The sequence below is a fragment of the Saccopteryx bilineata genome, chromosome X (assembly GCF_036850765.1).
Source record: "Saccopteryx bilineata isolate mSacBil1 chromosome X, mSacBil1_pri_phased_curated, whole genome shotgun sequence".
Classification (NCBI taxonomy): domain Eukaryota; kingdom Metazoa; phylum Chordata; class Mammalia; order Chiroptera; family Emballonuridae; genus Saccopteryx; species Saccopteryx bilineata.
The window spans coordinates 110,093,545-110,110,361 of record NC_089502.1 but is presented as its reverse complement, the minus strand read 5'-3'; the positions used below and the strand labels follow the sequence as shown (position 1 = coordinate 110,110,361).

At 41.1% G+C, this 16,817-nt stretch overlaps 1 protein-coding gene and 1 non-coding gene across 2 annotated transcripts in view; one reads left to right on the top strand and one right to left on the bottom strand.

Annotated features, from left to right (window-relative positions):
• The window catches only part of MED14 (mediator complex subunit 14), an 83,232-nt gene that overhangs the window by 48,050 nt on the left and 18,365 nt on the right, over positions 1 to 16,817 (bottom strand). The window contains 8 exon segments of the mRNA XM_066250520.1: positions 667 to 792; positions 6,929 to 7,040; positions 7,519 to 7,669; positions 9,458 to 9,590; positions 10,360 to 10,467; positions 11,752 to 11,880; positions 12,716 to 12,845; positions 14,979 to 15,152. Coding sequence (XP_066106617.1) covers positions 667 to 792; positions 6,929 to 7,040; positions 7,519 to 7,669; positions 9,458 to 9,590; positions 10,360 to 10,467; positions 11,752 to 11,880; positions 12,716 to 12,845; positions 14,979 to 15,152 — 1,063 coding nt within the window.
• On the top strand, positions 819 to 894 carry TRNAA-UGC (transfer RNA alanine (anticodon UGC)). Its single transcript has one exon. It is a non-coding gene; the product is annotated as a tRNA-Ala (tRNA).

Genomic DNA, 16,817 nt, shown 5'->3' with positions numbered 1-16,817 from the left:
TTCATCATTTCAGAACACCAACTCAGTAACAGAACATGTAAGAAATCAAGCTTTAATTTCTACTTAATTTAAGCCAGAAAAAAAAAATCTTTTCCTCCAGAATTCTGTGCCCCAAGTTATCTTAGATGTTTAAATGGTCATTCAGCCATGAAGGACATGAGACTCTCTTGTAGCTATCTCTGTATCACCCAGCTATTTATTAGCGGTAAAATAGTTCATCCAAAAAAACATCAGCCATCCACAATTTTACTTTTACATAAGAGAAACAACATGAATGTATTTCATATTGCAAAGTTTAACTTCTGGTACAAGAAAATCCCAAGTTCAGTTAAAATGGCCCCGAGGAACAGATGTCAGTGAGTTATGCCACTCTTCTCAGTATCCAATGGCAGAAAATCTTAACTTTGCTTTTATTAAAAATGTTTCCTTGGCCTGACCTGTGGTGGCGCAGTGGATAAAGCATCGACCTGGAAATGCTGAGGTCGCTGGTTCGAAACCCTGGGCTTGCCTGGTCAAGGCACATATGGGAGTTGATGCTTCCTGCTCCTCCCCCTCTTCTCTCTCTCCTTTCTCTCTCTCCACCCCCCTTTCTAAAATGAATTAAAAAAAAAAGCTGCTGTTAAAAATGTTTCCTTATGCTGAATGACTATATCATTATTAACTTACCAAGTCCATAAAGCATCAATTGGAACATTCCAGAATGCAAATCTACAAAAATGTGGAGACACTCCGAACTACCACAGGGCTCCAAGATGGGAACAACAAGAGCTGGAAGTGCAGTCTCTATGGAAGCTGAACAGTTAAGAATTAAAAATTAGGCCCTGGCCAGTTGGCTCAGTGGTAGAGTGTCGGCCTTGCGTGCAGGAGTCCCGGGTTCGATTCCTGGCCAGGGCACATAGGAGAAGCGCCCATCTGCTTCTCCACCCCTCCCCCTCTCCTTCCTCTCTGTCTCTCTCTTCCCCTCCCGCAGCCGAGGCTCCATTGGAGCAAAAGATGGCCCGGGTGCTGGGGATGGCTCCTTGGCCTCTGCCCCAGGTGCTAGATGCCCCAGATGGGCAGAGCATCGCCCCCTGGTGGGCGTGCCAGGTGGATCCCAGTCGGGCGCATGCGGGAGTCTGTCTGACTGCCTCCCTGTTTCCAGCTTCAGAAAAATACAAAAAAAAAAAAAAAAAAAAGAATTAAAAATTATATTTATATCTGAGTATTTCTTTTAAAAAGTATTTCTTAGTGACTAGAAACAAACTATTGAACAATCATGGCTGTTGGAAGAAAAACATGATTTCTGCAAAACTGGAATAGTACTACTAAGTCAATCAGTAGCTCAAAAGGAAGAATATAATCTTCAAGGGAACCTGAAACAAACATGCCTGCCATAAACACTAAAGCAAAAAATTCCAAGATGCTTTATAAAAGGATAAAATAGCTAGGGAAAATTTAACCTCATCTGTGAGCTGGGTTCTAATTTTACTTTCACTCAGTAATTACTAATAAGCTAATTTTTAAAGACTGTCTCTTTGATATAATGGAAAGAAAATCAGTTGTTTGGTAAATCAGGTTTCATCTATGACCTACGACCTCCATATTCTCAATGCCAGTCTTCATAAATAAAAGTTTTCTGGCATAAATTAGGGCACATGTGTTCAAAAATAAAAACACTTGAGAACTATTAAACATTATTGATTATACAGGAATTTTTTTTTCATTGTTTATATACCCCATTTCCAAGTTACAGATAAAATAAGAACATAAGTAACTACCATACACAAATTCTCAAAGCTGCCAATATACTTGTTCTAGAGTTCACAGTATTTCCACCAGGCCCAATTAATGTTTCCTTTACTCCCACAAGTTGACATAACAGAATAAGCAAAGGAGCAAAGCACTGAAAGCACACCATGCTGATCAGACTGAGGAGTTGTAAAAGAAATATGCTCTTTGGGTTACCCCAGTCCTCTAAAGTTACAGCACAGAAGAAAGGCAGGCAGTGAGGAGAGCGGTAACGTAGGCCCAGCCTTTCACCAGGTGGGACTTCTCTGTGCTACTTTGTTAAATAAGGACATCTTGCTGTCCATCCCATGAGTCCTCGGGAGGAAGAAATGACAAGTTTGTAAAGGTGATTTAAAAAGCAAAGTGCTTAACAGTCTACATTATCTGTATTCCTTTATGAATCAAAGAGACAAACTAAAACCTCATACTATAAATTTGCAATAATTAAAATGAGTGAAGTACCATTGGTACTATCCAAATCATCAATAAAGCAAAAAAATTGAAGGAGACATATTTGTCAGATGAAAATAAACTGCTTTCATGTATATCTGATACATATTTGTATACAAATGTTTAACATGAAGAACTCTCACCTAATAAGGAAAAATAGAACAAAAACAGAAAAGGCACAATCAGGAATTTCTTTCACAATATTTTACAATTCAGAGCAGTGTGACAAATTCATGTTTTGCTGAAGTGACTATGTTAACATAATAAAAAGTACTTACAGATTTGAAGCAGGGTTTCTGATTTTAAAAACTTATCAGTACTGTTATAATTCCTAATGGGGTAGGGATGTATTCCTTAAAGCAAAAACAATTTTTTTTTCTTAAGTTGGAAACAGGGAGACAGTCAGACTCCCACATGTGCCCAACCGGGATCCACCGGGCACGCCCACCAGGGGGCGATGCTCTGCCCACCAGGGGGCGATGCTCCGCCCATCTGGGGCATCGCTCTGTTGTGACCAGAGCCACTCTAGTGACTGAGGCAGAGGCCATAGAGCCAAAGCAAAAACATTTTTAAAGTGTAGCAATGGAGAAAAACTAATTCTGACAATTGGAATAACAATTATTAATTTCAATCTAATTGTAAAAATTGAGTATTCTTGAAAAGATAGGGCATCAAAGTAGAATATACAACACAGACCAAAAGATAAAAAATACTTTGATAGAGATCTCTGAATATTTCTGACCACCAATGTCCAGAAAATAAAACATATAAAAGGCCCTAAACATTTAAAGGTAACAGGTGTTAAGGTAATCAAGAAATAGAGAAACTTATGAATTAAATATAGAAGGGAAAATTAAAGGCTGTGCACGATGACTATGCACTACTTTTTTCTGCAGCAGGAATTTCTACATAGCTCCTTTTATTTTTCCCTATCTATTTATTAAGGACAACATGAGGAATATACAAGACAGTATATAAAGTGTGAAGACTGAAGACAAGCAACTAGACACAATTAGGAAGGGCTGTGTGTGGTTCACAGCTTCTAAACTGACCTTAATACCCTAATTCCAGTGCTGACAAAGCACAAACCAAGGAGAGCACCCCACCTTTCAAGAGTCAGGCAATGCTGCAAAAGGGCTACATGGCAAATCACCTTCAGTGCCCTGCACTGCCTTTTATGGAATTTCTCTCCTAAGTCCTGCCTACTTTCCCTGAGTCTTTTCCTACCCCCACTTCCCACCCTTAAGAAACCACATACTGCCACCTGAGCTCTACAAAGCCTGCTGTCTGTGCATTCTCCTAGCTACCCTTTGAAATGCTCCATTTTCCAAGTTACTCATGCCCTCTGTCTATTCCAGTGAGGAGCTAGAAGAAAAGCTAGGTGATAGAGGGTGACTGCAATAACAGCCCATGGGTCTAGTAAAGTATATGACTAAAGCATGCTTTCCCATCACAAAGATAAAGACTACCTGAAGAGTATAAACGCACAAACACAAATTTAAAAAACAAATTAAAGCATACGTCCTAAAATGGTGGGTCAGCAGACTCTTTCCGATAGCAGTCCTCATTTCCAGAACTGTTCTGATTAAAGCAGAACTGAGTCCCAAGCCCAAATGCCAGCACTTCCCTCCCCAACCCTCCCCTCTCTCCTCCCCTCCAAAACATAGGTTCCAAAGCACCTTTCTCTAACACTGAGAACTCTACAGAAATCAGGAATTGAAAACTACTGCAGTAGCATACTTCCACCAGAGTTAGAGATCAAGGAAGAGCCTAGACATCCTCTAATTACAGATGAGGAGAACAGGGCCCAAAAAGTGTGGCTTATTCAAGAGCACGCAGCTGAACTCAGATCTTCTGGCTACTTAAGTAGTAACATCTCTACAAAATGCGGCTAAAGAATAATCTTTGCAACTTATACAAACAGCACACAAAGCTTCCTACATAAACAAATGCTGAGAGCTATTTTTCAAAGTAACTTAAATATTCTCCTGAGCAATCATACTAAATAAAAGTTGTTTTTTAAGTTACTCAGGTTTATTTACAGATGATACTAAAGTAAACCATAGTCTATCACAAGATCATAAACACCCATTTTCTACAATCCCAACAAATTTTTAATTTCATTATTTTGAAAAGCTGAAAATAAGGAAAATTAGAAAAATTAAGATAGCACAGTGGATAGAGCGGCGGACTGGGATGCGGAAGACCCCGGTTCGAGACCCCGAGGTTGCCAGCTTGAGCGCAGGCTCATCTGGTTTGAGCAAAAGCTCACCAGCTTGGACCCAAGGTCGCTGTCTCGAGCAAGGGGTCACTCGTTCTGCTGTAGCCCCACGGTCAAGGCACATATAAGAAAGCAATCAATGAACAACTAAGGTCTTGCAACGAGAAACTGATGATTGATGCTTCTCATCTCTCTCCGTTCCTGTCTGTCTGTCCCTGTCTATCCCTCTCTCTGACTCTCACTCTGTCTCTGTAAAAAAAAAAAAAAAAAAAGAAGCACTATGAGAGGCCCTGGCCAGGCAGCTCAGTTAGTTGGAATGTGTCCCGATGTGCCGGGGTTGCAGGTTTGATCCCTGGTCAGGGCACATGTGGAAGACAACCAGTGAATCGGTGTCTCTCTCTCCCTAAAATCAATAAATGGATTTAAAAAAATGCCACTTCATACCCACCAGAATGACTAGAAACAAAAAGACAGACAGTAAGTGTTGGTGAGGATGTGGAGAAACTGTAAGCCTTACATGCTACTAGTGAGATTAAAAAGAGGCGTTAGACATGTCAAACAGTAAAACAGTTACCATGTGATCCAGCCTCCAGCCATTCCATTCGTAGGTACATATATGTCCAAGAGAAATGAAAACATAGGTCTACACAAAAACTTGTACACTTATTCATCATAGGCAAAAAAGTGGAAACTAACCCCATCAAGCCAGATGAGCCCGCGCTCAAGTTAGCAACCTCGAGTCTCGAACCTGGGTCCTCCCCATCCCAGTCCAACACTCTATCCACTGCACCACCACCTAGTCAGGCATTCCTCTCCATCTTTAGCTTGGCTTAGACCCTCTTTTTCACATCTAATCTTTCACCTTCCTTGGAAATACTGTATTTTAAAGACAAACTTATTTTCCTGACTGTCTTTTCTTACTTCATCAAAGCAGTTCTAACCCAGTGTGGCTGATCAATCCATACCTAAGAAGCTGCTTTCTTAAGAATAATGACTTGGGCACTGGACGGTTGGCTCAGTGGTAGAGCGTCGGCCTGGCATGCAGGAGTCCTGGGTTCGATTACCGGCCAGGGCACACAGGAGAAGCGCCCATCCGCTTCTCCACCCCCCCCCCTTCCTCTCTGTCTCTCTCTTCCCCTCCCGCAGCCAAGGCTCCATTGGAGCAAAGATGGCCCGGGCACTGAGGATGGCTCTGTGGCCTCTGCCTCAGGCGCTAGAATGGCTCTGGATGCAACAGAGCGATGCCCCAGAGGGGCAGGGCATCTCCCCCTGGTGGGCATGCTGGGTGGATCTGGTTGGCACATGCGGGAGTCTGTCGTCTGTCTGACTGCCTCCCTGTTTCCAGCTTTGAAAAAATGCAGAAAAAAAAAAAGAATAATGGCTTGGGGAGGTGCTCCCTGACTAAGCAAGGCTGAAGGGCGGCACCGCTGCTACCAGCATTATTAAGACTTCATTCACATTTCCACGGCACTTCACCTAGATCATCTCGCTGGAATGCTCACTTAGAGGCACAAGGCAGCCACGGCCAAAACACTGGGGTAGGGACAGTAAATATGCTCACTGTGCTACTGCGAAAATGGAGTCCTAGAATCAAAGTGCTTACTTTCTAAAAGATTGTCCCTCAAAGCTCTGAATCTACTAGGAAATTAGATGATTTTTCACTATGTGGGTATATCTGTATTTCTTATTTTGGACTGTGTTAATGTATTAACAATTCAAAACTACGTTTTAAAAGACAAAGTATAAGTTCTGCTTCAACGAGGCACATTTTATAGCTATATTATAAATATGTGCAAATCTGCCTTGCCTGACCAGGCAGTGGCGCAGTGGATAGAGCATCGGACTGGGATGCAGAGGACCCAGGTTCGAGACCCCGAGGTCGCCAGCTTGAGCACAGGCTCATCTGGTTTGAGCAAAAGCCCACCAGCTTGAACCCAAGGTCACTGGCTCCAACAAGGGGCTACTTGGTCTGCTGAAGGCCTGCGGTCAAGGCACATATGAGAAAGCAATCAATGAACAACTAAGGTGCCGCAACAAAGAATTGATGCTTCTCATCTTTCTCCCTTCCTGTCTGTCTGTCCCTGTCTATCCCTCTCTCTGACTCACTCTCTGTCTCTGTAAAAAAAAAAGCAACAACAAAAAAAACACACACACACACACACAAAAAATCTGCCTTACTCTCGAGAAAAACTAAAAGAAAACAGATTCATACTAAAATGTTAAAATAGCTTCCATTTCAATAGGAAAGAGAGTTTAAAGGAGGGTCAATACAAATACATTTTAAAAATAAGGCCAAGCTAAATAAAAAGAAAATAAAGGGAAAGTTAGGACAAGCTTGGTAGATCACAAGTTAAAATGCAAAAATGTCTAGCCTCCACAACAAAACCAGTATATCAGGAAAAAAGTTATATTAAGACAGACCCTTCAGAAAATAAGAATGAATACTAATTTCAACAAAAGAAACAGAAATGCCTATTTAAAAGAACCTACAGTTTTCATTGGCATTGAAGCCTCTAAGAATGGCCTTCAGTTCCTGGAGCTTCTGATGAGCTCGTGCATGGACGCTGTCAATCAGGAGTTTTTCTATTGATAAGTGATCGATCTGCACAGAACAACAGAATCATATATGCAATTTAAACATTTTTACTTTAAAAGCCTGAGTAGATTATTGTGCTTCAAAATATTTCCTTTATGAATCATGCGGATTAAGTGCAAACTTAAAGTTTAAAAAAAATAAACATTGGTATTAGTAGCTTAAATACTATAGATAACATTTTGGTGAGTATAGATCAAAATAGTATATATGTATCAGTTATAATAGAGATTAAATGACAGACCTTAAAAACAAAATGATCTGAATGAAATTATAAAATATAAAAGAACATCTTTAAAATTGTTATATTAGATTTTTTAAAATAACAAATGTAGAAGCATAACAACCATTTAAAACAAGTTTCATAAAGGATTTTAAGAACATTAGGTATTTTAAAGAATTTGTACTAAAAGTTTAAGAATAAGTGGTTAAGTCATATTATATTCATTTAATTAAACCAATATTAAAATATACTGAGATCAACTACCTTCATGGCTCTTTCTACTAATTTGGAATCAGAAGCTGGCAGAGGAGGATCATGAAAAATCTGTAAAGGCTTAGAGACATCATTCTCATCGATTTTAATTGTAACTTTGTGAACAGATGCCGTCCCTGTTTTCCTCCCAAGAACCTGTTGACTAAGAAGAAAAAATACACAATTTTTTTTAACAAAACCTGTTAACTTTTGGAATGAAATAGAGGCAAGCTATTGTGTACCTTGGCCAAAGCCCAAAACATTGCAGGCCCACACGGTTTGTGGAAGGAATACATTAATACAGAGAAGACAGCTATTCTGTAATCACAGTATTTGATTTACTATATCAAAAACAAAACAAAACAGCCCCACCTAACTGGAGGTGGCACAGTGGATAGAGCATTGACCTGGGACACAGAGGTCCCAGGTTCTAAACCCTGAAGTAGCCAGCTTGAATGTGGGCTCATATGGTTTGAGTGCAGGCTCGCCAGCATGAGCGCTGGGTCACCAGCTTGAGCCCCCCTAGTCAAGGCACATAAGCGAAGCAATCAATGAACAACTAACTCATTGAGAAGTGACTCAACTATGAGTTGATGCTTCTCACCTCTCTCCCTTCCCCTTCCCCCTCTCTTCACTGGGGCAGGAGGAGAAATCAGCCCTGGCTGGGTGGGTCAGTGGGTAAAGTGTCAACCCAGCACACCAGAGATGGCAGATTCAATCTCTGGTCAGGGCATGTATGAGAAGCAATCAATGAGTACACAACTAAATGAAACGAGTTGATGCTTCTCTCCCTCACCCTCAAATCAATGAAACAATAAAAACAAAAAATCCCACAGACACAGAATTTTTAAAAAAGCCCTGGCCGGTTGGCTCAGTGGTAGAGCATCAGCCTGGCATGTGGATGTCCCAGGTTTGATCCCGGGTCAAGGCACACAGGTGAAGCAACCATTTGTTTCTCCACTCATCCCCCTCTTTCTTCTCCTCCCACAGGCACAGCTTGACTGGTTGGAGCACACTGGCCACGGCACCGAGGACGGTGCCTCCACCTCAGGCACTAAAAATAGCTCGGTTGTGAGCATGACCCCAGATGGGGGTTGCCGGGTGGATCCCGGTCGGGTTGCATGCGCAAGTCTGTCTATCTTCCCTCCTCTCACTTGGAAAAGGAAGAAAAATAATAAAAAATGTGCACACAAATAAAAATCCCCAAACAAAACAACCTATTACCTCCGATTTCTTCAAAGAAAACGGGAATCAAACAAAGTTCAAACAGGGAACCAAGGACTGTAAATAGCTCAATACTAAATTTTTTCCAAAACCCTCCCCCACAAAAATTTAAAAGGCACAATTCAAAATGTAAAATTGTGATCAGCAAACATGTTTTTAAAAACAATATCCAACAATCTTAGTCTTTTAGCAATCTGGTGTAAGCGTGGAGTAATCGAACTTTTTAAAATTTTATTCTTTTAAAAAAAATTTATTTTATTTTATTTATTCATTTTTAGAGAGGAGAGAGAGAGAGGCCGAGAGGGAGAGAGAGGAGAGAGAGACAGACAGAGAGAGAAGGGGGGAGGAGCTGGAAGCATCAACTCCCATATGTGCCTTGACCAGGCAAGCCCAGGGTTTTGAACCGGCAACCTCAGCATTTCCAGGTCGACGCTTTATCCACTGCACCACCACAGGTCAGGCCAAATCTAACTTTTTAAGAATAGTAAGTCTTACTACAAAAGCATATAGACGTGTACATACGATTTAAAACATACCATATTCTAAGAAAAATGTTAATTATGGATGTCCTGTGTAGTTTATATGATACCATGGGACTTTACAAAAATCATGTTGCTAGAGGTACACAGCTATCAGTATATAGTAAGTCAGATGTGTAAAAAAAAAAGAGAAACAAAAAGAATATTTACAGTCATAGCATGAACCCACCAGCATCAACTTTACTCACTTCCAAACTGAGAGGGAGAGGCACTTTCCAGGATGGTACCTTTCCACCTGCACAAGGTCTCCCCACCGCTCTCGGATTAACATTAGAGTTTGGGAATGTAGCACTTCTAACTGAAGCGATAAGCAGAAAGAATCTGATGGACCTTGTTAAGCAAACATATATTGCCAGAGCAGCCAGTGAAGTACAAGCAAACCTGAATAAAAGCTCTATTCCCAAAAAGCTGGTTATATAAGAAATTTCTATAATTATATTTCTCTAATGAATTACCCTAAAAAGTGGTATAATTTATGGCATAATTTTAGAAAAAGGTATGTTTAATTTTGATTCAATATAAATAAATCGCAATGTCCAAGTTGTCCCTTAATTCATCATAGAGAATAGAGGTAGACCAAATAGTACTATTTTTTTCTCAAAAAAGTACTCTTTTACCCTAGCTGGTTGGCTCAGTGGATAGTGTTAGCAGGCGAGCGAATGTCCCGGGTTTGCTCCCTGGTCAGGGCACAAGTGAGAAGCGACTATCTGCTCCTCTTCCCCTCCCTCTCCCCCTCTCTAGTAGCCAGTGGCTCGATTGGTCCAAACATCAGCCCCAGACATCAGCCCCGGGCTGCCAGGTGGATCCCAGTCTATGTGGGAGTCTATCTCCCCGCCTCTTAAAAAAAAAAAAGTGCTATTTCTAATTTATCATTTTTTGTTTTTATCCACAAAGTTAACAGTAAAATTTTAAGCTTGGTTTATTATACTATAGATCTATCACCATTTTTCACATTAATTAGTTCCCCCAGTCCCATTTCTACAAAAAATGTGGGCTGTTACAGTTCAAGTTTAGAGGCAGATGGAAATGTGGAGCATAGAGGGAGACACAAAGTCTTTATAAATACATGCCTCATATTTCAAAAGGATACGTAGGCAGCTGTACATGTCCTGAAGAGGTTTCTCATCAGCAAAGAGCCTAGACTGCACTAGCTGATGAATAAAGTTGATTTGCATGCTATGAACCAAGGCTCGTCCATCTTCCATTTGCAGGAGAAAAGACAGTGGTTAATCAGAAAAGCGTACAGATCATGTAATAGTACCAACTAAGGAAGACTATATTAACTAATAATAAAACTTTTAAGAGAACTGAAACTGTAAGAATGAGACGGCACTCGATCACCTGGTGTGCAGGCTTTATTAGAGGAGAAAGACCTGCCAGGGCACTTCTTGGAAAAAGGGCCCCCAAAACAGACTGAGGTAAAACTTTATAGGGTTGGGGATAGCCTCGAGCAAGGGTGTGCTGGTATGTTTGGCTTTCTGGAATATTCCTCTTTGGGGTGACTGACCAGCTTCCTGGAATTCCTTTGTCCCAGGGGCGACTGTCCGGTAATTAAGGGTGGGGTCAGGCAGCCAAGCAGAACAGCAAAAGGGCAGTTGTAATTCATGTATCTATCAGAAACTATCTATGGAAACTAAAGAACATTATACTTAAACACTGAAACTTCTAAGGTGAGTAGGTAATTACAACGATCATAAAATCTGCTTCAAATTACAGGATAAATGGCTAAACACATTATTCTGCAAAAAAAGTTTCAATGACATAAAAACATCAAATATTGGCCCTGGCCGGCTGGCTCAGTGGTAGAGCATCGGCCTGGCGTGCAGAAGTCCTGGGTTCGATTCCCGGCCAGGGCACACAGGAGAAGCGCCCATCTGCTTCTCCACCCCTCCCCCTCTCCTTCCCCTCTGTCTCTCTCTTCCCCTCCCGCAGCGAGGAGGTTCCATTGGAGCAAAGATGGCCCAGGCACTGGGGATGGCTCCTTGGCCTCTGCCCCAGGCGCTAGAGTGGCTCTGGTCGCAACAGAGCGATGCCCCGGAGGGGCAGAGCGTCGCCCCATGGTGGGCAGAGCGTCGCCCCCTGGTGGGCATGCCTGGTGGATCCCGGTCGGGCGCATGCGGGAGTCTGTCTGACTGTCTCTCCCCATTTCCAGCTTCAGAAAAATACAAAAAAAAAAACCCAAAAACAAAAAAAAATCAAATATTTAAATCAATGCTTATGATTTAAATCCATATTTATTATTTACGTCTGTTTTTTTGGGGGGGGGTTTGGTGAGCCATTCCATTTACTTAAGTCTCGCACCCGCGTACAAGCAAACGGGCAGGGAAGACGGCTTCCCTCTTACTCAGAGCTCCCAAAGCCCTGATGCAGTCTCTGGTTTCACAACCCGGAAAATCTTCTCCAGGTCCTCCTGGAATCAAAGACCCCACCAGCCTCAGTGGAGCTCCCAAAGCCCCTCAGCTTCAGTTCCACATCTGCCTACCTCCTGTTTCCTTATCCTCTACTAGAATTTCTAGCTTGAGAAGACGCCATGGAACATCAGGATCATCTCCCATTACAGTCAAGGTGGCTTCAAATTCTCCTTCAACTCGAAACTTCACTCGGCCATTTGCTTTTAGAAGAAGAAGAAGAAGTCTACTTTGCTAAAAAAATAAGCAGCTTTTTGCTAACCTAGAACTTTCAGTCTTGCTTATAAGAAATTGTAAATAGATTGAACGTTTTTTCATAAATGTTCAAACAATTCAGTGGTTTCTGCATAAGAGGTAGCCAAGTTCCAGGTCATTAAGAAACCAAAGACAACTCTTCTAACATCAACAAACAGTATTTTCTTGAGTCTCAACTCTAGGACTGTTGGAATCCATGGGAGTCCAAAAGACCAGAGTAACAGGCTTTATTGAAAGGAAGAAAGGAACCCTGCCGGGCACTTCTCCCAGGGAGAAGAGCACTGGTTACAGACTAGGGGCGAGTTATGTAGTGTTTGGGAGAGCCTGAGGGGATACTGAGGCAAAAGTCCTGGTATGTCCAGAATGCTCCTCCTTGGGGGGCTTCGAGCATGTGGGTGTTGAATCAAAAGTCCCGGTGTGTCCGGAGCCCCTCCATGGAGCGGCTTGTCAGCTTTTGGAATTCCTGTCTCAGGGGCGATAGTCCAGTATGGGTGAGGTCTGACAGATAAGCGGAACATCAGGAGGGCAGTTTGGAATACACACATCTATCAAGGACTTGTCTCTCCTCCAGCCCCAGGTAATCTCACCCACTCGCCAGCTTCAAATACCAGCACTGTATTTCCAGGTAATAGAGACATGATAGGGCTGACAAGTCACAGATTCAAACACTACCAGAATTATAGATCAAAACTTCACAGTATTTCTTTGAATAAAATCTCAAAAGCCTTTTTAAAAACATTCTAACAAGTCAATTCTTAAAAAAAATAACCTTCAGGTACATACCAACTGTAAGATTTGCTAACTGAGGAGGAAGATCTGTGGTTACAAGCCGATGTCTAAGAATCTGGTTCAGCTGGTGAAGTGTGGCTTGTTTCTCAATTTTGGTAATTGGGTCTGGAGGAATAATTTTATCCTTCAAAAAAATTTAAGTGATGCCTGACCTGTGGTGGTGCAGTGGATGAAGTGTCGACCTGGAAATGCTGAGGTTGCCGGTTCGAAACTCTGGGCTTGCCTGGTCAAGGCACATATGGGAGTTCATGCTTCCAGCTCCTCCCCCCTTCTTTCTCTCTGTCTCTCTCTCCTCTCTCTCTCTCTCCTCTCTAAAATGAATAAAAAAAATAAAAAAAATTTAAGTGATTTTAAAATAATATACAAAAAGGCATACTTTTTAGTTGTGCCTGTCTTAACACAGTATTTTCTTACTTTACCCACGAGAATCTCACACTCATTTCTGCAGTCTACATCCAATAATAGTGACCTTTACTATCATGCATTAGAGTGCCAAATGATTCCACCAGTCACCCAGCTAAGGTGGTCATGCAACATGATCTTCTTCATGCTCTATTTATGAAATCAACTTAATGTCACCAGAGGACTTCCACTACTTTTTTTTTGTTACAGAGACAGAGACAGAGAGAGAGGGACAGATAGGGACATACAGACAGGAAGGGAGAGAGATGAGAAGCATCAATTCTTCGTTGTGGCACCTTAGTTGTTCACTGACTGCTTTCTCATATTGCCTCAATGAGGAGGGTACTACAGCAGAGCAAGTGACCCCTTGCTAAAGCCAGCGACCTTGGGCTCATGCTGGTGAGCTTTGCTCAAACCAGATGAGCCTGCACTCAAGCTGACGACCTCGGGGTTTTGAACTGTTGTAAAGTAATTAAATTCACAAATTTGCGGGTGTTTGTAGAGGTATGTAGTCCAAATAAGTTTTTGAAAAGTTTTATTAAAGAAGAAAATTTATTAAATATGCCGGACGCATATGGCTGACACAGGGCGACAGACCCAAATTGTGTAGCCCCGAATATAGCCCTGAGGCAGGTTATATATTCTTGATCATACATAGGTTGGCGGGAACAGGAGGGGGGAGCATGACATAATTATTATTAAGTTTATAATATTTGTTTATAGGATTTATAAAAAACATTTTTATGTATTAAAACTTATAAGGTAACACAATAGTGAAAAATGTTTTTCATATTAGAAGACATTCCCAAATTTTTTAGTGTTCATTTGTCATCCCTTTGTCTAGAGGTATATACATGAATCACACGTGTTCAGGATGGGAGGGGGAGCTTACATGGTGTCATGGGATAAGTGTTTGGGAATGGCCCATTAAAGAAAGAAAGAAGGGAGAAGAAAGGGCCTGCTCAATCCTCCCTTTCCCTGCACCTGGCTAGCTATTCACCCCTCCTCCCACAGGTATGGGGGAAGGTCAGGGAATCCAAGTCTCCTTCCTCTTCTGCATTTACAACACAATGCCATTGGCCATCTTAGTTTTGATGCTAATCAAATAAGCATAGAAATCACACCCACAAAATCTTTCTGCATGCCTACCCAAATTAATAAAATGTCCTAAAATATTAATATTAGTTCTGTAGCTTTTGGCACTTTACAACAGAACGTGGGTCCTCCACGTCCCAATCCCTCGTTCTATCCACTGCATCCCCACCTGGTTAGGCTTCCACCACTTCTTAAAAGTAGAAAATATAATAGTACCAAGGCAGTAAAAAACTACCACAACAACAAAATTTTAAAAACACTTCCCAGAAGCAACTAGCATGCAGTATTTTCATATCTAAAACAGATGTAAGTAACATCTGCACATCTGTTCATCCTCACCAAAAAAATAAATAAATTTCACCCGTTGTGATAGCTACTCACATTCTGACCTGAATTTATTTTAAAAAGCAAAACACAATGTTTATAGAGGAAAACACAAACTAAATGAAATATGTTTTAAAAATATAACAGGCCTGACCTGTGGTGGCGCAGTGGATAATGCGTCGACCTGGAATGCTGAGGTTGCTGGTTCGAAACCCTGGGCTTGCCTGGTTAAGGCACATATGGGAGTTGATGCTTCCAGCTCCTCCCCCCTTCTCTCTGTCTCTCTCTCTCCCTCTCTCTCCTCTCTAAAAATGAATAAAGAAAAAAAAAGAAATAAAAATAAAAATATAACAGGTTTTGCTGGTCTCCTTAATAATATAGTAGATCCAATACTAATGCCTTCAAGAACAGGGTGGATGGGGGAGAATATACTCACCCTAATGCAAGTTGGGAGCCGCGGGTAAGACCCAGTAGTCAGCACATCAATGGCATATGGGATGGCAAAACTAGGTAGGCGTGCATGGACTAGAGCATCTCTAGCTAATGAGGCCAGGCGATCAGCAGTGTCCACAAACAAGATGGCTTGTTGATCTAAAAAGCTTGAGATCATCTTTAAAGCAAAGGGTAAATGTATTAATGCTTTCCTGAAAACTAGCTACTTTTTATTTTTACTTCAAATATCAGGTTTACTTCAAAGTAAATTTCAAGGGGAATTAATACAGGTGTTCTACATTGCAAAATATTTCTTCAAAATATTTCCCAGTAATTTGAAGAAATAATTTAAAAACAATAATTTCCTATCAATTTAAGTAAAAGGTTTTCCAATTTGTTTCTACATCCTTAACGTTCACATACAAAAATATCACAAGTTAGAAAAAAACAAATAAAATAAAATGCTTTTGACTACTCTTACAGACTTCTAGAGTTGCTTCGTGACAAGAAGATAATTCTGAGATGTCCTAAATTAAATTGCAGCAAGCCAGAGGGTGGAAGGAAGAGAAAAAAGAGGTTAATCAGTTAACTGCAGTGCAAAACCAACAAAAGACAGCTCAGACTCCCTAGTAAATGTTGGAATTATTAAATTAACTTCCACGTTGCTATTTCCTGAGATTATCTAAAAAGAGACAAGAGGTAGGAACCAATGAACCCCAGGAGGCTCTACTTTATACATGAGCTTTAAGGAGTTTGCTGCGCCTGTCCCTATGTCCTAGAACTAGCCCTGCTTCACCTTCTCCCAACCCCCTTTCTCTAAAGCTAAGGTAAATCCTTTCAGAATCGCTTACCCCACCCCCACCACCTTCCCTGGTGTGTGAAAACTCTTGTAAAACTCATGTTGTCTTTCCTACCTAATCATGCTGCTGTTAGTTTACACTCTATGCCCATAGATGGGTCTTTTTTTGCTAGCAGTAGCCTAATAAACCCTTTCTTTTAAAATTTTCATTTAAAATTTTTGTTCAACAGCTGCCAAGGAAGTGTGGACTCCTGAATCCAGACTGCCTTGGTCTCAATTTAACTCTGAAATCTACTAATTCTATAATATTGAGTAAATTACATAATCCCCCTGATGCCTCAGTTTTCTTCAACTGTAAAATGGAGATGATTCCCAACTTCATAAAGTGGTTCTGAGAATTAAGATTTAATGCATATGAAACCTTTGGAACAGTGCCTAGAATATACAAAACAATCAACATTGCCCATTATGAGATCTAGGTCAACTTCATGCCTAATACAGAGATCCTTCCCATCAGTTCCCTACTCAGCGCATTTCACAAGAGCGCCTGAATTAGCTGAGCTCACCACAGAGGTAAAATCTACTTCCTTGAATCTTTTATCTTCTACTTCTATTCTAGAACAATAATTAGTCTCTCCTGCCCTTCAAACAGGGGAAGCCCAACCTACTTTCAAGCTAAACATTCCCCATCACTTCGTCTTTACTTCTCTAAATTCCTGACTCACTATCCTTGTTCCACTGCCTAGAAATGCTACTGTACCAGTGGCCAACTTAAAAATTGGTATTTAGAATTACGGAAATACCACATCATGTACACACAAAGCCCTACATTTTCTCATCATTTCCATACTCATTTTACTATCTGCTTTTCACAAGTCCAGGAAATAGATAAAACCAGATAATTACCATCACCTTAGAGATAAGAAAATTGAGGCTTAGGTAAAGACCCTTGCCCAAAGAAAATCAATAATCAGAGAAGCTGGAACCAAAAAAATGTTTCTTCTAACTCTTCAATAGACGAGTAAAGCCCAGTACAAGTGCTAC